Source organism: Grammomys surdaster, unplaced genomic scaffold (assembly GCF_004785775.1).
Source record: "Grammomys surdaster isolate TR1022 unplaced genomic scaffold, NIH_TR_1.0 124836, whole genome shotgun sequence".
Classification (NCBI taxonomy): Eukaryota; Metazoa; Chordata; class Mammalia; order Rodentia; family Muridae; genus Grammomys; species Grammomys surdaster.
This window is the reverse complement of record NW_021619779.1, coordinates 327,597-349,716: the sequence shown is the minus strand read 5'-3', so window position 1 is coordinate 349,716 and position 22,120 is coordinate 327,597. Positions and strand designations below refer to the sequence as shown.

At 53.1% G+C, this 22,120-nt stretch overlaps 3 protein-coding genes across 9 annotated transcripts in view; 2 read left to right on the top strand and 1 right to left on the bottom strand.

The window, feature by feature from the left end:
* Nucleotides 1–8,698, bottom strand: part of Ushbp1 (USH1 protein network component harmonin binding protein 1) — a 10,780-nt gene extending 2,082 nt beyond the window's left edge. Inside the window, exons 1-11 of one of the 5 annotated variants that reach the window (XM_028784772.1) lie at nt 8,509–8,698; nt 8,185–8,335; nt 7,901–8,025; nt 7,246–7,681; nt 6,233–6,292; nt 5,115–5,240; nt 3,606–3,739; nt 3,326–3,469; nt 2,871–3,035; nt 1,668–1,917; nt 242–469 (exon numbers count right to left, since the gene is read on the bottom strand). In XM_028784772.1, the coding sequence (XP_028640605.1) occupies nt 242–469; nt 1,668–1,917; nt 2,871–3,035; nt 3,326–3,469; nt 3,606–3,739; nt 5,115–5,240; nt 6,233–6,292; nt 7,246–7,681; nt 7,901–8,025; nt 8,185–8,238 (1,722 nt within the window). In that variant the 5' untranslated portion in view covers nt 8,239–8,335; nt 8,509–8,698. The remainder of the gene's footprint in view (nt 1–241; nt 470–1,667; nt 1,918–2,870; nt 3,036–3,325; nt 3,470–3,605; nt 3,740–5,114; nt 5,241–6,232; nt 6,293–7,245; nt 7,682–7,900; nt 8,026–8,184; nt 8,336–8,508) is intronic. The other 4 variants (XM_028784771.1, XM_028784773.1, XM_028784774.1 and 1 more) reach the window with 4 other exon arrangements.
* A 1,014-nt stretch (nt 8,699–9,712) lies between these two features.
* Nucleotides 9,713–16,645, top strand: Babam1 (BRISC and BRCA1 A complex member 1). Of its 3 annotated transcripts, XM_028784777.1 has the most exons (10): nt 9,713–9,873; nt 9,959–10,044; nt 10,539–10,888; nt 11,236–11,294; nt 12,285–12,405; nt 12,483–12,561; nt 14,278–14,302; nt 14,797–14,926; nt 15,036–15,122; nt 16,326–16,645. In XM_028784777.1, the coding sequence occupies exons 1-10, from the start codon at nt 9,815–9,817 to the stop codon at nt 16,527–16,529; spliced, it is 1,200 nt and encodes a 399-aa protein (XP_028640610.1). In that variant the 5' UTR covers nt 9,713–9,814; the 3' UTR covers nt 16,530–16,645. The 3 variants fall into 3 exon arrangements, with proteins under 3 accessions (XP_028640610.1, XP_028640611.1, XP_028640612.1); XM_028784778.1 differs by lacking the exon at nt 9,959–10,044; XM_028784779.1 differs by lacking the exon at nt 9,713–9,873 and having other exon boundaries at nt 9,880–10,044; nt 10,543–10,888.
* A 1,746-nt stretch (nt 16,646–18,391) lies between these two features.
* On the top strand, nt 18,392–21,897 carry Ankle1 (ankyrin repeat and LEM domain containing 1). Its single transcript, XM_028784829.1, is given in 9 exon segments — nt 18,392–18,459; nt 18,549–18,701; nt 19,074–19,179; nt 19,257–19,371; nt 19,667–20,143; nt 20,266–20,437; nt 21,006–21,165; nt 21,252–21,381; nt 21,564–21,897. Coding segments are annotated over 9 exon segments (1,548 nt in total). The 5' UTR covers nt 18,392–18,397; the 3' UTR covers nt 21,737–21,897.
* Nucleotides 21,898–22,120: the final 223 nt, after the last annotated feature.

Below are 22,120 nucleotides of genomic sequence, written 5' to 3'. Positions count from 1 at the left end.
TCTCTCTCTCTCTCTCTCTCTCTCTCTCTCTCTCTCTCTCTCTCTCTTCCTCCCTCCTTCCCTCCCTCCCTCCCTCCCCCACCCTCACCCTCTGCCTCTACTACACTCTTAACTCGCCTCCCCATGCCCTGAATAAACTCTATTCTATACTATACCGGTGTGTGGCTGGTCTCTCAGGGGGAAGACCTCACCACACACACCTCCACAGAACATATTCTTTCTCACACATCAGGACCCATACCTGGTAGTGCTGCAGTCTGTCCTCCCCGGCCTCTTCGTCGCTGCTTGGGTCCTCGCTGCTGCCTCCACTGCTGCCATCGCCCGTGAGGTGAGCCCGCTCCCAGCGAAGCTGCTGCAGGAGCAGCCGATGGGCAGGGCCCTGGGCCCGCAGCGCTGCTTCCCGCAGCTCCAGCCCGCGCTTCTCCCGCTGCGCTAGCTGCAGCCTCAGCACCAGGTCAGCCAGACTGTCCTAGGGAGCAGAGGGGAACTAGAGTTAGCTGCTGGGGAAACTGAGCCCTTCCCGAGTACCCCCAGAGGCCTGGCAAAATCTCACCAGCGTCCTGGCCTTCCTCTTGTAAAAGCTACAGAGGAGAAATAACATTTGTGGAAGCTTCTAGAATTTCTCAGACTTCACTTTTTTTTTTTTTAATCTGTTTTGTGACCGGGAGAATGGTGCTGGTCATACTCTTCACTGGAGGCAGAGACAGGTTAATCTCTGAGTTCAAGACCAGCTAGATCTACATAGAGTGGTCCAGACAGCCAGGGCTATGGAGAGCCCATATATGTGGATTTGCAACATGAGTGCAGTGCTGGAAGAGGCCAGAAGAGGGCGACAGAGCTGGAGCTGCAGTCATGTGGGTGCTGGCATCTGAACCTGGACCCTATACAAGAGCAGCCTGTCCTCTTTCGCACTGAGCCTACCCTCCAGCTCGATTGTTGTATCTTTTACATTTTTTGCTTATTATACATTTTTGGAACCTGGTCTTACCGTGGAGCTCAGTCCAAGGGCTGTGAAGTCATGATCCCCTTGTGCTGGGGGATGGGAGAGGAAGGGAGTGCTCACTTGTGCTGGGCAAGAGCTGCACTACTGAGCCACCCTGCCCCCAGCCCCAGGAACTCACCCTGGCTGCAGCCTAACATCTCCCACGGGAAGAGAATGTTGGGAAATCAGCTAATCTTGATTACCAACCTGACAGATTCTAAAATCTCTCCAACCCTGTGGACATGCCTATGAGGGAGTGTCTAAATTTGGGAAACAGAGGTGGAGACCCCCGTATTCCCTGGGCTGGGGTGGGCTGAATAAGAAGTCTGCAGAAGCAGGTACCTCTCTCTGCTTCCTAACTGCAGAGGCAGTGTGATAGCTGCCTCAGGCTCTGGCAGTCATGACTTCCTGCCACAACAGACCACACCCTAGAACTGTCAGCCAAGCAGGAACAAACCTTCCTTCCTGAAATTGTTCCTGTCAGAGATTTCATAGCAACCAAAGGGAGCTTATAGAATCTTATGGAAAACCTAATCAGGAGGACAAGCTCCTATGCAGTCTTCAAAACTTCACCCCCAATTCTCCTTCATACAAGAAACCATCTCCCCACCTAAGGGACACCCTGCTTGCCTCTGAGCTCCAATGACATCAAGTACGTGTTGTGACTGTCTCAGCACATTCCTACCCGAGTAGCCGATAGGTCCTGCTGGATCTGAGACTTCTCGAGCTGGGGCAAGGCCGGGCCAGGCTGTATCTCCAGAATGGCCTGTACTGTTGCTTCTGCATGGGGCATAGTCGGCTTGGGTGCAGTGGCAGGCCCAAGTGCTGGGGGGATCTTCACCAAAGCCCAGCGCTCCCGGAGATGCTGGACATAGGCATGGAGCCGAGCAGCCAGTCCCTCTGGTGTAGGCTTGTCCACACTCCTGCCCTCTGGGCTATAAGAGACAGGAGGCAGACCGGCTGTTCCCAACGCACAGCCTTAGGAAGCACACAGCCATAGCACAACCTACACTCAGTGGACAATCTTCCAGCATTATAATATGGCTGGGGCTCAGCCAGGAGAGTGCTTGTGGCTCAGTCCACAGAGCTTGCCTAGCAGGCATGAGGTCTCCTGCCTGGCACCCTATTAACATCCCAGCTCCCAGGAGATGGAGGCAGGAGGGTCAGGAGTTCAAGGCCACCTTCAGATATGCAGCAAGGCAGTGAGCCTTGGTGGTAACTCCATCACTAGGGGAATTTGAATTTACTTCTGAGGCGGTCCCAGCTCACACTGCACACCAAGGCTGCACTGACAGTGAAGACGCTCTGTGCAGAGACAAAACCAGGAGCTCACAGCCACTGGCATGGACACTCCTTACAAGTGCAGTGATAATCTTGTCAGGTTTACACAGGTTGTCAGCAGTACCACCTTCCTTTGGGGCTATGTGAAGCCCTGGCCACTTCCTGTACCCACCCTCTCTACTTCCTGGCTGCCGTGATGGATTAATACCTCTGAAGTCATGAGCCAAAACTTAATAATAATCTAATAAACTTCTCTTCACTGATTTTTTTTTTGCCCAGCTTTAGAGGCTGAAACCAGGGTCTACATTACTTGATGCTTTGTGTATTTGTGTGTTTGGTGTTGTATTTATTTCAGACAGGATCACACTGTGTGGGCTAGCCTGGAACTACTCTGTCTCCTGAGTGCTGAGATCAAAGACTGTTACCACACCTGGTACCACTTACTAACCTACTCCAGTCAGTCCTTGTATCAGCCAAAGATGATTGGCTCAGACCCAACCCTGGGCAGTGACCGATGACCCTGACACCAAAGCCCTATGTACAGCAGGCTCTGGGACATGCCCCCAGCACTCTCATGGACCAGCAACTCTTGTGCATCCTCAGGTACCTGGGCTGGGGTGTCTCTATATCCACGGCTGTGTCCTTCTTCGCCAGTAGTCTAGAGGCCTCCTTCTCAGCAGCCTGCAGGGCTCCCTTGGTAGCTTCAACTCCAGTTCCTAGGCCAGCTGTCTTCAGAGCAAGCATTACCTCATACACCTCCTCACAGTCCTCACTGTGGGATAGGATTTAAATGTTTCAACACTCAGCCCCAACCCAGGCAGAGCCAGGCCGATCTCTGTGAGTTCAAGGCCAGCCTAGGCTACACAGTGAGACTGTCTCAAACAGTATACAACAAACCACAAAAGACACCTCCCACCGGTCATTCTTTATGGGTCAGAGTAACATGTCATAGTGAGGTAATGTATCTTTTGAAGGTCCTGTGTCCCTCTGTACATAGGGCCATCCTGGCTTGCAGCACCACCCCACCCCCAGCCACCACCATCAGTGAGAGAAGGCACAGACCTATACTGCAGAGCCAGGCACAGGGCTGTGGCCTCAGCCTCCCGCTTGCCCAGCTTAATGCTGAGGCTCTCACAGCGGCCCTTGTAGCCCTGAAGCACAGCCAGAAGGAGGCGATTGAAGCACTTCAACTTCTCAATGTTCCTGCTTCCAAAGGTGGGCAACAGGGAAGGTAAGTGAGACCCCAATCCCTCAGAGCTGTTTTCTCCCCCTCCCCATCACAACCCAGTGGCAGGAGCAATGGTGTCCTTAAAAGCTCAGCAGCTGTAACTCAGCTTCTCACCCCTGGAGCTGCCCCATCTGGTCTTCCAGGAGGTACATCTCTGGGGCTGGATGCTGTGTGGAAAGGCACCCAAAGCTCTGGGTGCTGGAATCACTCCGGAGACGTTGGAGAAGGGGGTGAGCCATGGGGGAGTCCTGCCAGGAAGACATGACTTGATTAATCTGACATCAAAAGCCCTACCCCAGAGGTGGTTTTCTCCCCTTTTTGCAGGGCTGGGGCGGAACCAGGGCCACTTGGGTCCTATTACCCATCTGTTTCACTACTGAATCTTTGGTTTGTTTTGGGGAGGGTATCATTATACACACGTGTGGGATGTATGCGTGTGTGTGTGTGTGTGTGTGTACCATGACATGTGAATGGATGTCAGGGGACAACATATTGGAGTCAGTTCTCTCCTTTTGGGGCTCAGGGATTGAACCTAAATCAGCAGACTTGGCAGCAGTTGTCCCAAGAAGCTGAGGCATCTCACCAATGATTTTATTTTTTTCTTTAATATGGAGACAGAGAATATGCCACATTCACTGGTCATGTTCCTTCTGTCTTGGCTCTTAAGCAGTTGGAGTGACTGTAGGGTGACTGCTCTGAGCTACCAAGCTGGTGATTTAAGCTTTTGTCTTTTAATTTTCTGTGTATGGGTGTTTGCCTGCACGTTTGTCTGTGCACAGGGATGCCTAGTGCCTGTGGAGCCCTGAAGAAGGCATCAGATCTCCTGGAACCAGAGTTACAGATGACTGTGAGCCACCATGTGGGTGCAGAGAACTGAACCTGAGAACACTGTGAGAGCAGCTAGCACCCCTAACCATTGAGTCATGTCTCCAAGTCCTGTTTAGTTCTTTCAGATACTATAGGTTGTATTGACAGTTTCCCTCCAAGATAGAGACATTCCATCCTGCAGAGCTGTTCCTGCAGCAGGAAGGTAAATAACTCCAAATAGTTTCAGGAAGTTCCTGAAACTGAACAGATAGACTAGGCCTCTCCCTGCCATGGTAAGGAAAATCCTTCTGAGATTAGTTAACAAACAAGTGAACAAAGAAGACCCTAAGACCAGACCAGCTGTCTGGAGGAGGTTTAGACCAGAGTCACTAAGGAGGGACAATCCTCAACCTGCAGGGTTTGTAGTGAGCTTCAGGTCCCCAGCTTTTCTGAGTTGTCACTCATGCTGTCACTCAGGCTTTGGTGATGCAACTGTCTTTGAATCATTTCTGCCCATCAACCTGTATGTAACTACAATCCTATATGTACCCATATTTATATTCATAATATCTACCCATAATCCTATTTTTCACCCCAATAAAACTCATTGGCTCACCTAGTTGGACTTTGGTGATGTCCATACTTTGATGTGTCATGGACCCCCTATCTGTGGTCAGTTGATCTGTGTAGTATCTCCCCAGGAAAAGTTTTGTCACACAACATTATAGGATCCCATAAAGCACAAATTGACATTTACCCCTCATACTGGGAAAGCAGGGAACATCATGACTTGGACTCAGAAAGCTTTAGGCTTACCTGAGGCGCCCAGGGTCTCCTTTCTGCACCAGAACTGCTGGAGTTGCTGTTTCTGTGCCCTGCTCCGAGGATGGAGGGAGGTGGGGAGGCCTCCAGCTGCATCAGGGAATCCTCCAGCTCCTGTACCTGCCAGTGATAGGGATCAGGCCATGACTTCACGTTGTCAACCAGTTCTCTACAGCAACAGCAGCCTTGTCAGTGTGGCCTGGGACGGTCTCCAGCTGCCAGAGAGCACTCATCACTCAAGGCCTAACCAGGAGAGTGCAGGTACTGCCAGGGTGATGGAGGCAGGACGATTACCACGATTTAATTATTTTAGAATTTATTTTTATTATTTTATATGCATTGGCGTTTTCTCTGCATGTATGTCTGTGTGAGGGTGTCAGGTCGCTTGGAACTGGAGTTACAGACAGTTGTGAGCTGCCACGTGAATGCTTGGAATCAAACACGGGTCTTCCGGAAGAGCAGCCAGTGCTCTTAACTGCTGAGCCAACTCTCCAGCCATCCAATTTATTCCTTTCTAAATTTTTAGGATACTGTTTCCCGGAGTCATTTATATCTTCCAAACTCAAGCTACCCCCCACTTCAGCCTCCCAAGCAGCTGTGATTTCAAGTGTGCACCACTACACTCAGGAGAATTCATCTTTGTTGTTGTGAGAAGTTTCTGAAAGCCAAGTGCTAAGCCACGCCCCTAGCCCATCATTGGAGGATTCTAGGCTGTCACTCTACCCCCCTGAGCCACGCCCACAGCCCTGACTGGCGGATTCTTCGCAGAGCCAGGTAGGGCTCCGTATCCCTACTTGCCCTAGTTCTGTTTTGCCTATCTAGTCAAAGCTAGTGCTAAATTATGATCCTCTCATCTGAGCCTCTGAAGTCCTGATCACTACAGGCTTGTCCCACCCATGATCTATAGGTTTCTGGTCACCTCCACTAAACGCCCTGGGCCACTTCACCCCTCAGTCACCTTCAGGATTATGGTCCACTGCCAGATTGTTCCTCTCACAGTCATCAGATGTCAACAAGTGAACACCTGCAGCAGGTCAGTTCCCCTCAGAACCCACCACACACAAGAGCACACCAGCTTTCAACACCCTGCACACGGTGGCCTTCTCACGTGCCTCTGTCTCCCGACTCTGCTCCAGCTGCAGTGATCTCAGGATTTGTGCTGGTTCCTGTGACTTGACATCAGCAGGAGTCATTTTGGAAGAGGAACCACAATTGAGAAAATGAATTTTTTTTTTTGGTGGTGGGGGTTGGTTTTTCAAGACAGGGTTTCTCTGTGTAGTCCTGGCTGTCCTGGAACTCACTCTGTAGACCATGCTGGCCTCGAACTCGGAAATCCGCCTGCCTCTGCCTTCCAAGTGCTGGGATTAAAGGTGTGCACCACCACTGCCCGGCTTACAGTTGAGAAAATGCTCCTCCCAATGGATCTGTGGACATTTTTCTGATTGACGATTGATGGGGAGGAAGGGGCTAGCCCGTTGTGGGTGGGGCCATCCCTGGGCTGTTGGTCCTGGTAAGAAAGCAGGCTGAGCAAGCCATGGGGAGCAAGCCAGTAAGCAGCATCCTCCATGACCTCTGTATCAGCTCTGCCTCCAGGTTCCTGCCTGAGCTCCCTTCAGTGATGGAGTGTGGTCTCAGAGTTTTAAGATGAAATCAATCTCTTCCTTCTCAATTACTTTTGGTTGTGGTGTTTTACCATAGCAATAGAAACCCTAAAACAAGTCCAGCATAGCTCACACCTTTAATCCCAGTACTGGAGAAGCAGAGGTAGGTGGATCTCTGTGATTTTGAGGCCAACCTGATCTACAAAGTAAGTTCAGGACAGCTAGGACTATGTTACACAGAGAAACCTTGTATCGGAAAAAAACAAAAAAGCAAAAATGTACCACCCAAGATAATCCTCTGTGTGTGTGTGTGTGTGTGTGTGTGTGTGTGTGCAGTGCAACTGACACAGGGTCTGTAGCCCAGGCTAGTCTTGGACTCAGTCGACAGCTGAGAACAATGTTAGTCTTAGCTGGGGCTCACCTGAGTAGAGATTGTCCCTCTTCCTTGGTACATCTGTCACTGCTCTACATCACTGTGTCTACTCCCACGGCAGGGTCCGCCTTGTCTTCAGTCACCAGCTCACCTGTCTCTGCAGAGTCTGCTTCTCTGCCTGGGCGTCCTGCAGTGAGGCCTGAGTGCAGGCCAGCTCCTCCTCCCGGCTGCTCAGGGCCTGCCGCAGCCAGGCGTTCCTCTCTATGAGGCAAGCTGCCTCCTGCCGTCCAGGTCCAGAGGCTTCTTCCTCACCACCAAAGGACCCCAGAGCCCCCTGGTCTCTGTCTTCTGCTTCCACTGGCTTTTGAACACTTAGCGAGCGGTGGCGCCAGGCAGCTACAATTGCCTCAAGGGAGCTCAGCCTGCACTGCAAGGTCTCATACACATTGGCTGCTGATATCTCAGCAGGACCAGTACCCAGGGGGGCTTCTTGCAGGGCCTGGTGGTCTTCCACCTCAGGCTCACACTGTTCTTCCAGGCTCAAGGGTAGGACCCCATGGGATCCTACATCACAATCCTCCTTGGTCCTGTAAAGATAGTCAGGGAATCCCAGCCACCTGAGGCTCAGCAGAGGCCCGGAGGGCTAACCCCAGTGTCCCTAGGAAGGCTGAGCAGGGAATAAGCAGCTGGAGGATAAACAGGAAGAGGAGTGAGGCGAGCAGCAGAGGCAATGGCAGGTGAGTGGCAGGAGGCAGCTCTATGTGGCTTCGGGCTGGAATACAGGGTTCATACTAAAGTCATCCTACCAGTTCCTGGGGCCCTGTAGGCCAGGGCCAAGGTGTTCCTGAAGCAGCAGCTCAGGGCTAGTCTCGAAGCTTCCATTGGTGGCATCTACTTCCTCTGAGCTCTCAGCTACAGGGTCCAGCTCCCCCTGTGAATAACCCCTCAGTCCCCACACACAGGCTCTGGGCCGTCACAGCCAGCTCCCTCTGTGGAGGACTCCCCTACACCACAGCAGGTTCTGAGCCAGGCAGGCCTGGGATCCCAGGATCCATGGGACTGGGTGTAGCAGGAAGAGGGGCACACTTACAGGCAAAGGGTGTCTCCCTCGACGGCTTCGGGGCCGTGTGGCCCGGACACTCATGGCCTCTGTCACTACAGCCTGCTCTCAGTTCTTGCCTTCGACACCTTGGAATCCTTGTTTTTTGTTTTTTTCCTGTAGGAGTTTTGGGTCGTCTGCACTGATTGACACATTTAAATAGGAGTTTTGGGTCGTCTGCACTGATTGACACATTTAAATATTTGAATACCTCTCCTCCCGTAGTGCCCACTGTCTACTCGTCCCCTACTCTCCTGTGCCTCACCTTTGCTGGACATTCCTCTCCCCTCAGCTGCCTGAATGCGTTTCTCTTACCTGTGCCCCCTCTTCCCTATGGAGGCATTGGGTAGGCACCCTACGAGTCCTCTTTCCTCCCACGACTCTTAGCACCAAACTCCCTCACCCTGGGGGTTGGCCCTGTGGCCCTCTTCTCTGCTTCTCCAGAGCACCTTGGGAAAGGCCTGAGCTCCTGGGCATATCTCAGGCCATCCTGGCCACTGGCTACTGAGGCCTTGATGGCCAAAAGTAGCCTGGGAGGGGTTGGGAAACAGGAAGCTCCCCTATCCTGATCACATGGACAGTTATTGTTTCGTTTCCTTCTCCAGGATGCTGGCTTCCTCCAGAACGGGAAGAGGATGGAGGACCAGGACCTTTGTCTCACTCCAAGGTATCAGTATCCCCTTATCCCAGCCCAAACCTGTAGTCCTTCCATTTTCATTTTGGATTTTCTGTGTCCCTCTGTTCACCAGGGCTCGCTCTAATGTGAGGGTCTGTTTTTATTTTATTTTGTGTTTCTAAAAACAAAAACAAACAAACAAACAAACAAACAAACTGTAGGAGTTGTAGGCTCCAGCATTTGCATAGCTTTTATTTTTTATTTCTTTGCTTTACTCATCTTCGTCTGTGATGGTACTACTTGTCTCCGAGATCGAACTCAGGTCCTCAGGATTGGTGGCAAGACTATGCACCTGCTTAATGGCCCACAACGTTTCTCTTCAATGAGACTGAACTGCTGCATCAGGCGGTAGGGGCCACCGGCGACAATGAGCTTGTTTATAGTGTGTCTGCTGGCTTCTTTTGCTTTCCATTTTGGTCTTTACACAGCGCCTCATTTAGCCCAGGCTGGTCTAAACGCCAGATCTTCGTCTTCGGGCCTCTGGAGTGTTGGGATGACAGGTGTGCACCACCAGTCCGCATCGAGGTTGGAATGAATGCCAACCTAAGTCACATAAGTAACTGAGAGGGCCCTTGGCCAAGTCCTACCCTGTCAATCATCAAACGGCCTCGCCCAGCTCAGTCTCCTGTCCTATCACAGCAGAGGCCTTGGGAACTAAGCCCAAACTACAGATTCTGCCCAATCTTGCTTCAGTCCACCACGGGTCACACCCACTCGCGATACTACCCTTCTTCAGCTCCTTTCCAGCCCGTTTCACTCCAAGCCGCACCCCCAGAACGCCTCAGCCTATCAGCTTCCATGTCCTAAGGGCTACTGAACTACATTTCCCAGAAGGTGTCTGGGCAGCGCCGCACAAACTTCCGGTCAGGAAGATGGCGGCTTCCTAGAGTCCTGATTGACTAGCCGTGGTGTCCAGGCTACAGAGTAGAACCTAGGACTGTGTGAATGCGCGCGAGCTTTGTGTTGCCGTGGTCTAACTTCGACCTGGCTTGCTGCAGCTCCAGGTTCGTTCTGCTTGAGGACTTGGGGGGCTTCGAGAAACGCTCATCCATCGCACGGTCGGCGACTTGGCTTCCTGTGTTTCCCCAGGGACCTGACTGGCGCCGCCTCAGGAAAAAAGGAGCTTTGGGAAGCTTCAACTGTATCTTTTCGGCTCGGCAAACCAAGTCTCCCAGGTGTGGGAGCCACTGGAGGCCTCAATGGGTCAAATGCCCAGTGACCAGGCAACTGGGGTGTGCTTATTGGTCCAATGAAGGGGTACAGTGTTCGTCCTGTGTAAGCAGTGGAAAGCAAAGGATGAACAGCAGTTCGGTTGGTAGAGTGCTCGTGGCTCAGTTGGTAGAGATCTTGCCTAGCCTGCCCTGGGTATCCATCCCTAGCGTCACCTAAAATATGTTCGGTGGTGCCCTCCCGGCACTTGGAGGTGGATACAGAAGTACTAGGCCATCCTAAGCCATGTAGCTTTAGAGTTAGAGCCCAGCCTGGGCCACATGAAGCTGTCACAAACAAAAAAGAAAACGAAAAAGCTGTTACTTACCTCACCTGAGGGTGGTTCCTGGCTACACTGTCTTAGGAGAGCTTTCTGCAGCCATCAGAGACTCCTGTACTGTAAGGGGCTTATGCCCAGCTTCTGGCTTCCTAGTAACCAATGTCTTTACAAACTCTTAAGGCAGGATCCTGGCTTCCACTATCCCCCCTCCATCCAACCACTCGGGAACCATGGAGGTAGCTGAGGCCAACAGCCCCACCGAGGAGGAGGAAGAAGAGGAGGAAGAAGAAGGAGAGGAACCGATATCTGAGCCCAGGCCTCACACTCGCTCCAATCCTGAGGGGGCTGAGGACCGGGCCCTGGGTGCTCAGGCCAATGTGGGCAGCCGCAGTGAGGGCGAGGGTGAAGCAGCTACTGCAGATGATGGTGCGGCCGGTGTCCCAGGAGCCGGGCCTAAGCCCTGGCAAGTACCAGCACCAGCATCTGAGGTCCAGATTCGAACACCAAGGGTCAACTGTCCAGAGAAGGTGGTATGTGGGGGTCTTGGCTGGAGAAGGAGGGGATGGAGGCCCTCAGACAGGCCACTCTTGTCTTATGAGATTCTCTAAGTTGCAACCTTAGTTTTCTACAGGTTCCATGAACATCACACACTTGGTAGCTTAAACGTCACTGAATTTAGAGTCTTGTTTTTATTTTTTTATTTTGTAGTACTTGGACTTCCAGATGTGTTACTAGCGACTCTCCCTCCATTCTAGGCAGAGGCTCCACCCCTGAGTCACACCCCCCAACTCCTCGAGCGCTACAGGCTAGGTCCCTCCCAAGCTGTAATGGCTGTCTGGTTTGGTCCTGTAGTCTCTGTCTTCTCTTTATGTTTCAGATCATCTGTCTGGATCTTTCGGAGGAGATGTCTGTGCCAAAGCTGGAGTCCTTTAATGGGTACTGTGGCATTGAGTTTGGACGTAGGCAACTCAGAATGCATAGGGTCATCCAGGTGTCATGACACTGACACTTCCAGGGTTGTGTCCTAGGCTTCAGTCCACATGTATGACCCCAGCTGGCCTCAAATTGGTGGGGTAGGCCACTGTGTATCTCCTGAAGCTTTGTGTGCCCATGGCAGCTGGGGTAGTAGACGTTACATCTGGACTGGCCTTGGCTCAGGAGCCAGTGGCACACACCTGCCATCATAACACTGGGAGGCAGAGATGGGGAGTCAGGAATTCAAGGTCCACCTTGGCAGTGCAGCTTGGGCTCTACAGCATGTCTGAGGCTAGACCACACTACACAGTGAGTTTGAGGCTAACCTGGTGTGAATTGGTGTTCTGTATAGGAAAGAGACTTCTTAGGGCGGCTCTCAGGCTGTGGTCCATCTGGTCCACCAATGGCTGTCTGCCAGGGAAGATCCCACAATCCACCCGTTGTTCAGTCCATGAGACTGGATGTCTCAGCTGCTCCTTAGCATGCACCACAATCCTACAGAGGTCGGCTCTGACGCCAGTGAAGGGGTAGACTTGCTAGACAGAGCAGAGCAAGGGCAAGCCAGCAAAGTGTCCCTTCTCTCCTGTCCTTTACTGAGGCTGCAGGCAGAGGGCCAGATTAAAGGTGGATCTTCCCACATCAGAGATCCAGACTAAGCCGGGGCAGTGGTGGCACACGCCTTTAATCCCAGCACTTGGGAGGCAGAGGCAGGCAGATTTCTGAGTTCGAGGCCAGCCTGGTCTACAGAGTGAGTTCTAGGACAGCCAGGGCTATACAGAGAAACCTTGTCTCGAAAAACCAAAAAAAAAAAAAAAGTCCCTCACAGGTGTGCCTAGCCAATTGGGTTTTAGTTAATGCCAGATGGTGTCTAGTTGACAACTAACACTGTCACACCTGGCTGTCAGCACCCTGCTGCATTATCTGACCTCTGTCACGTGCCTTCCCTCTCAGTTCTAGGACAAACGCCCTGAATGTGTCTCAGAAGATGGTTGAGATGTTCGTGCGCACAAAGCACAAGGTTGACAAGAGGCACGAGTTTGCACTGGTCGTAGTGAATGACGACTCCGCCTGGGTGAGCTGGGAGTGACAGGGACCCCGAGGGACCGCAGGACTGGGAGCCCCAGCACTGAAGTCCTGCTGTCCCCACAGCTGTCTGGCCTGACCTCGGACCCACGTGAGCTCTGCAGCTGCCTGTACGACCTGGAGACTGCGTCGTGCTCCACTTTCAGTATCCTTGTCGCTGTCCCCAGCCCTGCTTCAGTGACACTGTGGGGTCCCTACAACACAGCCCAAGCTGTGCATCCAAAACCCAGAAAAATTCAGACCCCAGAATCAGTGTCTTCCTGAGAGTAGCATGGCAATGCTTCAGAACCATAACTCCCATTCTCTCTCTCTCTCTCTCTTTCTCCCCCTCCCTCTCTCCTTCCCCCTCTCTCTCCTTCTCCCTCTCTCTCTCCTCCCTCTTTCTCATGTATATGAGTGCTCTATCTGCATGTACACCTGCATACCAAGTATAGATGGTTTTGAACCCTTATGTGGGTGCTGAGAATTGAACTCAGGACCTGTGGAAGAGCAGCCAGTGCTCTTAGCCACTGAGCCATGTCTCTAGCCCTGCTCTGTAATTCTTTATTTTTCAATATTTATTTATTGAGATAGGGTTTCTCTCATTATGCAGCTGTCTCGGAACTCACTCTGGACCAGGCTAGCTTCAGACTCACAGAGATCCATCTGCCTCTGCCTCCCAAGTGCTGGGGTTAAAGTCATGTGCCACAGCCTCACATCAAATATGTAATTAGCATATTTTTTTTTTGTTTTTTTGTTTTTTTTGGTTTTTCGAGACAGGGTTTCTCTGTGTAGCCCAGGCTGTCCTGGAACTCACTCTGTAGACCAGGCTGGCCTCGAACTCAGAAATCCTCCTGCCTCTGCCTCCCAAGTGCTGGGATTAAAGGCGTGCACCACCACCGCCCGGCATAATTAGCATATTTTTGAGACTAATTCTCACGTAGCTGAGGCTGGCCTTGAGTTCACAGTGTAGCATGAGCTTCCATTCGTCTGCCTCCACATCCTAAAATGTTGGAATGACTGTGTGCTAAGCACATCGAGTACACGATACCTGCATGTGTGCTGAGCTATTGCTCTAGTAACTGAGGTACAAGCACTCGAGCAACTAAGCTACAAGTACCCTAGCAACTGAGCCTAAATTCTCAGCAAACTGGGGGACTTTGTCCAGTGAGATCACAAATGGAGTATCCCATGTATGACATTCTAGGTGGAGTCACATTCAAACCCCACCACGGGGAGGTGCTGGGGTGCAGGAGTGTCAGCCTAGAACTCGGAAAGCTGAGGCAAGAGGATTGGAAGTTCCAGGCCAGCCTTAGCTACAAATTTAGACTCTTTCTAAAACACAAAATCAGCAGCAATAACAAGAAAAGGGCAACAACAGAATGCTGCCTGTTACAGGATGCCAAACCCGTAAGCCAGCCAGAACCAGGCTCTGTTGCTGGGTTCCTGTATGGTGGTGGTACAGGTGTCAGGAGTGTGACTGAGCCTGTAGCAAATGCACTCAGGGAGCATGCCACTGGAGGGCCAGTATACAGTTGGTGCCCTCTTAATGGTGATATTTGCCCTAAAAGTCACACTGCCTTTCATCCTGTTGGCCCTAATGTGCAGATGCCTCCCCTCCCCCACCACCTGAATTAAGGAAGCAGAGATGTGGCAGGACAGTGGAGCCCCAGTGGGCCTCCAGGGAGGTGAGGCCAGCATCCCACTTTGTGGTGTGTGAGAAGAAGCAGGTTTAGAGAGGTGCAAGGTGGGGTGGGCTCCCACAGGCTGTTGGTACCCAGGGTCACACAGGCTGTACCCAGAGGTGCCCATCATCTTCCAAGGTCTAGGTCAGGGAATCCCCTGCCTCCAAGCTGGCACCTCGTCCTTAACATCCTCCCAGATTTGGAAGGCCTCTTCAGCCTCATGTGAGTGCTCGTCCACAGTGGGGCATGGCCCTGGGTTCCTTTCCCACCAAGGTGCTGACAGCCACTTAAGGCTGTCCAGGGGGCGGGCTTTGGGATAAGACCTATGTCTAGCCAGGAAGCTTGAATTTGTTTTTCCTTTGAGAATACTTTAAGGAAGTCTTCTAAGTTTTTTCATTATGCATTTACTTTGTGTGTGTGTGTCATGATGCATGTGTGGAGGTCAGAGGGCGATTTATGGGACTGCTCTGCTTGTGCTGGGGGACCCGGCGTTAGCTCAAGTCCCCAGGCTTGGCTGCAGGTGCCTTCAGCCCCGTTTCCCCGCTCTGACTTTTGTTTAGCATGCAGTGCCCCTAGGATCTTGGCCTGAGGAACTTGGCTGAGATGGGGGTGCTAATGTCACATACAGGCCCCCATGTGGGCAGCTCCAGCTGCTGGGAGAGGGGTCCGGGCCAGGGTGGATGGCAGCTGGGTACCGAGTCCTCCCCATTCTGTAGCCAGCAGAAGACTGAGCTGCCAGCCACAGAGAATGTGCAGACCATCCCACCCCCCTACGTCGTGCGTACTATCCTGGTCTACAGCCGCCCACCCTGCCAGCCCCCGTTCTCCCTGACTGAGCCTATGAAGGTGAGCCTGGAGGGAAGGGAGGGAGGGCAGTGGTTAGACATTGAAGGGGACGGGTCAGGATCACAGAGGCTGGGTGAGAGCTCACCCACCTCCCTCTTATCCACTGCAGAAGATGTTCCAATGTCCCTACTTCTTCTTTGACATCATTTACATCCACAATGGCACCGAGGAGAAGGAGGACGACACGAGCTGGAAGGTGAGATGTCCCCACGGAGAACGGAGGGGACATCTTGGCATCTTTGGACATCTGCCTTGGGCTTGCCTCTCTCTGCCATTTAGCTGGTCATTCAGCCATTTAACAACCGTTCCTTACATTTCCACTTTGAGCTGGTGGGAGGACTTGGGAGGCCACTGCTCTGGCAGCCCAGGGAGCAGGCTCAGCCCGGCCACACCATCCCTAGCACCCCGCCCTATTCTTGACGTTACCCAGCTGTACCCTCCTCCTTCACCCCTCCCAGGTTGTTTCTTCACCTATGAACTTGCTGTGTGGCCTTGAGTGGGAGGGGTCTCAAGTCTGTGAGGTTGTTTACGTGACTGTGAGGACCTGAGTTTAAAACCAGGATGGCATGATGGGAGGAGACCTGACTCCTCAACGTTGCCGTCTGACCTCCACACTTCTCAGCCCAGGCAGGTGACCACACCGTGACTCCAGTCCCTCACCTTGAGTGAAACACCTGAAAGGCTGAGGCAGGGACTGTGATGTGAGGGTGTCCTGTCTAAGTGGCTCCACTGGAAAGCTGCCAGGCTTCTGGTCTGGTCTCACCATCTTTGCAGCTGTTCACTAGTCTCAGAGATTTCCCTTACTCTGCCAAGGAGGGGACTAGTGCATCTGCTCAGTTCTAGGGACTTCTGAGGCTTCCTGCTCCAGAAGCTTTTCTCCAGGATGGAATGTTTCAATCTCAGGAAACTGATACATAAGAGGCTAGCCTGGGCTACAGAGTGAGCCCTTGTTTGAGAAAAGAGAAAACACTAACCCAGAGAAGAGTCCTCCTGTGGGGAGCTGCCCTTGACCTCCCCTCTGGCTTGAAGCAGGGTCTCTTGTACTCCAGCTGCCCTGGCTGGCCTCTGACTTCAGGACCCTTCCACCCTGCATTGGGAGTGCCTCTGGCTTCAATGCATCCTGCTGCATTGAGCTTGCCGTGGTAGTTTGTGTCCACTGAGCTGCCTCCCGGCACCACAGTGTGCTTGTAGAGTGCTGGAATGACCTCTTGGGTCCTGCTGCTTGGTTGGTGTCAGGGAACGGTGACAGACTGCAATAGTTTGTGGCCTGGTCAACTCTTCTTTACCCCCTCAGAACCCACTCTAGATGACCCTTCCTCTGGGAAGGCTTCCAGGGACAGGGAAGGCCTGTAAGGGCTACCTAATGCTCACCCTAAACAGCTCCGACTGCCTCCCACAGGACATGTTTGCCTTCATGGGCAGCCTGGACACCAAGGGCACCAGCTACAAGTATGAAGTAGCACTCACTGGCCCTGCCCTGGAGCTGCACAACTGCATGGCCAAGCTGCTGGCCCACCCGCTGCAAAGGCCCTGCCAGACCCATGCGAGCTACAGCCTACTGGAGGAGGAGGAGGAGGCCGGCGAGGGGGAAGCTACTGTGTGACCTGTGACATCTCCACACCCTCATTACTGGCCCTCGCTCAATTCCACTTTGTCCACTGTCAGTTCATTCTTTCTGGAACCATTTTTGTCACAGGAATAAAAATCTGAGGCCCTGAGCCTGCCCTTGGTGTCACTTTGGTTCCACTGAGAAACAAGTTGTTCATGAGTCATAGAAAACAAACTGAACAAAGCAGTAGTGTGTGGCTTCAGGCTTATCTGAGTAGCCCTCAGGCTGGTGTTCACTGGACTCTCCAAATTCCTCTTCACCCTTCAGAACCCACTCCAGATGTCCTTTTCTCCAGAAAGTCCTCCCGAAACGGGGAAGATCTATTGTAGGTGGAACTGGTATGGCTGCCATATTTGGGACCTCCTAGATACACAAGAGTCCCAGCTCCAAGTGGAAAGTGGGTTTGGGTGACACCTGTCACACACAATCTCAGTGCCCTGATCTGATTGAACTTGTGTAGCCATGTGGCCTCACTATGAGCAGTCATTGCCTGGGTTTTGGAGTCCTGATGTCCTAGGCCAGGATAGGGACATAGGGTATGCACCCTAGAAGAGGAAGGGAAACCCAGGAGCCCCACAACCCCAGGTCAAGCCAGCATTACATCCTCTCCATCTTCTCCATTCATAGAAAACAAAATGGCAGTGGGTGGGAGTTGGGCTCACATTGATACAGGAGCTGAGACAGGAGGACACCCGTCCTAGGTTAGCAGGGGCCGCCTAGGGAAGCACTGCATCAAACGGAGTATAGAAAATAGGCCAGGGGCCTTTGGTGACTCTGTCATTAAAAGCACAAGATGTTCTTGCACCACCCAGGTTCAGCTCCCACAGGGGGCTCAATTCCACTTTCCAGGGATCCGAAGCTCCCTTTCTGGTCTCCATGGGCACCAGGCACATGTGGAACACAAACATGCAGGCGAAACACCCACACACTTTAGTTAGTTAATTTTAAAAAGTAGGTCAGCTCCACTAAGTGCTTTCTGGCCTCTGCATTTACTGGGCACTTAGTGTTGAGCCCTGCCCTCCCATTTGCAAACAAGGAAAATAAAGCTCTTTATATATATTTTAATTAATTAAATAATTAATTAATTAATTAATTAATTAATGTGTGTGTGCATGCATGTGTGCTTGTGCAGACTCGCAGCCCAGGCACACATGTGGATGTCAACCTGTTCCCTCTTTCCAGTGGGTGGTCCTGGGTATTGAACCCAGGTCACTAGACTTGGCGGCAAGCGTCTTGACCATCTCACTGGCCTTCTCAAAGCTCTTCTCCACAAGGCTACATCCAACTCTGCTGGATTGAAAATGTCCCATGCTGTTCCTCAGAAGTCAGATCCCAGTAAGCGGTCGCCTACGGCGGGATGATGGTAAGTTCTTGAACAGCTTGAGCTGTCAGGGATACCTAGGAGTTTGTTTTGTTAAAGACATGGCTCAGCGGTTAAGAGCACTGATTGCTCTTCCAGAGGTCCTAAGTTCAATTTCCAGTAACCACATGGTGGCTCACAACGATCTGTGATGGGATCTGATGTCCTCTTCTGGTGTGTCTGAAGACAGCTACAGTGTACTCATATAAATAAATAATAAACCTTAAAAAAATAAAAAGGACAAAGAGAGGCTCCGCTCTTTATCCCCAGCTCCACTGGAATTTGCTGTAATCCTCCTGGCATCCCAGATGTGCTCACCAAACCCTGGAGTCCCTCTGGTTTGCTCCGGACAACTGCTCTCTCGTAACCTGGGCTCAGGGTGCAGCCTGTTAATCCCTGTCGGCGTGGGGGCGGAGCCAGAAGCAGAGACGGGCGGGGCTGCGCGTGCGTAGACGGTTGCCGCGCGAATTTGAATTGCAGAGGGCGGTGACTCTTATGGGACATGGCCGATGCCGCTTGCCTGGCCCTGCAGCTGCTAGCAGCACTACGCGACGAGGAGGCGCGGTAAGGGCGGCTGGGTCCGGGTTCCTCCCGACCTTCTGCTCCCCGGGTGGCCAGGAGGGCTGGCGTCTACTGTGCTCGTCCTCCTGCAGGGCTGTGGAGGAGCTGCTGCACCTCGGGGCGGACCCCAACCTGGTGCTAGATGATGGCGCGGCGGCGGTGCACCTGGCGGCCAGAGCGAGCCACCCGCGCGCCCTGCACTGCCTTCGGATGCTGCTGCGCTGGGGCGGGGACCCCAATGTTCGGTGAGGCGCGGCCCGGGTCACTGGGTGCGGTGGGTGTGACGCTGGGACCCTGAGGCGCTGGGCGTCAGGCTGCCGCGTCCTTGGCGCCTGGTCTAGGAGATGGAGATGTCTGTTTCCAAGGTCGGGGACAAGGTGTCGAATACCTGTCATTCAGGCACTCCGGAGTTTGAGGCAGGAGGATGACCGTGAGTTAGAGTCTCAACTTTCTCCTCACCCCCAAGAACCCGAACATGGTAGTGGGCACCTGTCATCCCAGCACGGGGGGAGGCTGAGGCAGGAGGAGCAGTAGTTCAAGGCTAGCCTGGGCTATACGAGACTTCCTAGGAAAGGAACCAACACCGCACACCTCTCCTCTGTCTTTGGGGGTCCCAGGTCCGCGGAGGCGCTGACGCCCGTGCACGTGGCTGCCGCGTGGGGCTGTCAAGGTGCCCTGGAGTTGCTGCTGAGCCAAGGGGGTGACCCCACACTGCGGGACCAGGTCAGTACTCCGCGCAGGCACACATGGGTGGCAGGAGGGTGGACTGAGGGCGCCCCCTGCTGACAGTGACTGCACAGGACGGGCTCAGGCCCTTGGACTGGGCACTACAGCAGCAACACCACAACTGTGTCCGAGTGCTGCGGGAGCTGGACACGCCCACCCGGAAGCCAGATGAGACCTCGGAGCCCACAGGTGAGAGGAGCTAAGGGGGTGTACCGGGCTACCACACTGCTGGGTTCAGTTCTGTATGTACATCTATCATGCCAATCACTGTCCATGGTCTATCTTACTGCTCTCGTAACTATCTTGTCGACTGTCAATCATCGATCACCTATCTCATTTATCGTGTCTATATCGTATCTGTTTATATCTGTTTTATCTGATCACTTATTTATCCATACATTTATACATGTTTATTTGTATTTAGCGAGGTTTCATGTAGCCCAGGGTAGCCTTGAAACCGACACATGCCAAGGACCTGTCTTAGCAGGGTCTCCTGGAGTCTCTGAGGACTCAGAGTTGCACAGACGCAGAGCCGAGCTGGTGATGGAGGCTGTGGAGGTGGCTGTCCAGCCCCAGAGCCCTGTGGCCACCGAAAGCTCGGACTGTAGCAGTGATGCCTCGTTTATCACCGCGATGGAGGACTCTCTGGAGCCCAGGCACTCTGGGGGGACACTGGAGCTTGTGGCCGGCCTGCGGGTAACCCGTGGGGCCGTGCCAGCTGGGAAGGGGGCACCCAATTGCCAGCCACAGGCCATGACACTGACCACAAGGGCCACAGACAAACCCTTACTGCCTGGTGGTGGGGATCTGGGAGCTTTGCGTCCCCGTGGCTAGGTACCCGCCATGTCTGACCTGCAGCTCCTCCAGGCCCTGCGGGCACTGGGCTATAGCCCTGGACCCGTCACGCCTTTCACCCGAGGACACTACCTGCGGTGGCTGCAGGAAGCCCAGGCTAGCCCTGGTGAGTCCTTGGGTAGTGGTATTCGGAGTCTGACTATGCTCCCGGAATTCTGAGGCCCTGGCTGTCAGACTCACACCCCTCACCAGCCTTTGTTCTTGGCCCTGACCCAGTCCCCTCCCCAGCTGATGCAGGGCATAGCCCAGAACTGGCGGAGGCGCTAAGGACAGGCGCCATCCCTGACTGCCAGGTGGATGAGGCAGCCCTGGCTCAGCACTTTCAGCGGCCGGATCCCTCGAGGAAGTGGCGGGAAGGCATTGCAAAGTCTAGTTTTACGTATCTACTTCTCGACCCCAGGTGCGGTGACAGGAAAGCCGGGGCTGAGATTAGAGGGTGACTGTAGGGCAAAGCTCTGTAAGCTCCGTCCTGGTTGGGTGGGGACGGGCTAACCTTGCTGATGGTCTCTGACTCCATATCTTGGTTTATAAGATCAGACTGTGATCAGGTCAGGGTCGGAACATCAAACGCAAAACAACAAAACAAAAAACTCCAAACAGACAGTGGGAATTTGTTTTTGATTCACTGTGTGTACCTAGGGAAGGGGTTAGCCCTTTTGGGTTAGCCCTCTGTTTACTGCCTCCTCCAGAAATGGTGTCACAGGTCAGTTCTAGCTGTGAGTACCCATTTTATGGCTTATAAAACAGAGTGTCCTGGATGTGGGTGTGGTGGCCATTTTCCCTCCTTTCACACTGTATTTTCCGTGCATGTGACCGCATGCATGAGTACACACTGTGGTGCTATATGGAGGTCAGAGGACAACTTGTGGAAGTCGGTTCTCTTCTGTCATGTGGGTCTCAGGGATAGAACTCAGGTGATCTGAGTGGCAGCCAATGCCACCATCCTTGAGCCACACTCTATACTGCAGGCTGACGGAGGACCTGCCTGCCCGGTCCTCTTCCCTCACACTGGCTGAGTGTCTGCAATGCTTCGTGCGAGCCATCTTCTATGTGGGCAAGGGGACCCGTGCCCGGCCACATGCCCACCTCTGGGAAGCCCTTCGCTACCATGACCAGCCAAGGAAACAGGTGGGGTTGAGATGTGTCAGCTACCCTCCAGGCCTGGAAGGAAAGGTGGCTTAGGATTCTAGCTGTGATCCTCCCATACCCCACAGGTCTGTCCCAAGGTCCGCCGGATCTTAGAAATCTGGGATAACTGCCGGGGCATCATCTCTCTGCACTGCTTCCAGCATGTGGTGGCTGTGGAGGCGTACACACGGGAAGCCTGTCTGTTGGATGCCCTAGGTAGGGTCTGGCTTGTAGAACTGAGGTCACAGGAAAGGTATTGGAGCTATGAGCTTCTTTCCCTGTTCCTCACTGTCCATTCATGTATTCATTCACACGTGCACAGTTACTGAGTATCAAGTGTGGTGGTGGAGGGGGTGGGGCAGAGGTCATACTTGTTACTCTAACTCTATTTTAACCAGGTCTCCAGACACTGACCAACCAGAAACAGGGACACTACTATGGAGTGGTTGCCCACTGGCCACCTCCTCGGCGTCGGCGTTTGGGGGTGCACCTGCTACAGCGTGCTCTGCGGATCTTCCTGGCTGAGGGGGAGAGAGAGCTAAGGCCTCAGGACATTCAGGCTCGAGGCTGAATGCTGAGGATGTGACCATGACTCCTGAGCCATCAAGGTGTCTGGGCATCCCAGTGGCAGGTCCCTGACTGTGTCCCCATCTCCAGCTTCAGAGGACAGTGTGTGTGTGTGTGTGTGTGTGTGTGTGTGTGTGTGTTTAAATATGTGACAGTGTATCTTACTCAGGCTTAGTGAAGGTTGGGATACATGGTGCTTCTGGAAGAGTAGTGAGCTCCCCATCGTGGGAGGAAAACAAGCTGAGGAGAGCAGAAGGTATTCTGGAGCACCAGGAGTGTACACCTTTAATCCCAGCACTCAGGAGGCAGAGGCAGGCAGAGCTCTGTGAGTTCAAGACCAGCCTGGTCTACAGAATGAGTTCCAGTGCAGCCAGGGCTTCACAGAGAA

Excerpts from the sequence above, each read along its gene's own strand:
- Babam1 (XM_028784777.1), top strand. The coding sequence starts at position 9,815 with ATGCGCGCGAGCTTTGTGTTGCCGTGGTCTAACTTCGACCTGGCTTGC. Across the intron at positions 14,303-14,796 it reads GAAGGCCTCTTCAGCCTCAT|CCAGCAGAAGACTGAGCTGC; the intron begins GTGAGTGCTCGT and ends CCCATTCTGTAG. Across the intron at positions 15,123-16,325 it reads AGGACGACACGAGCTGGAAG|GACATGTTTGCCTTCATGGG; the intron begins GTGAGATGTCCC and ends TGCCTCCCACAG.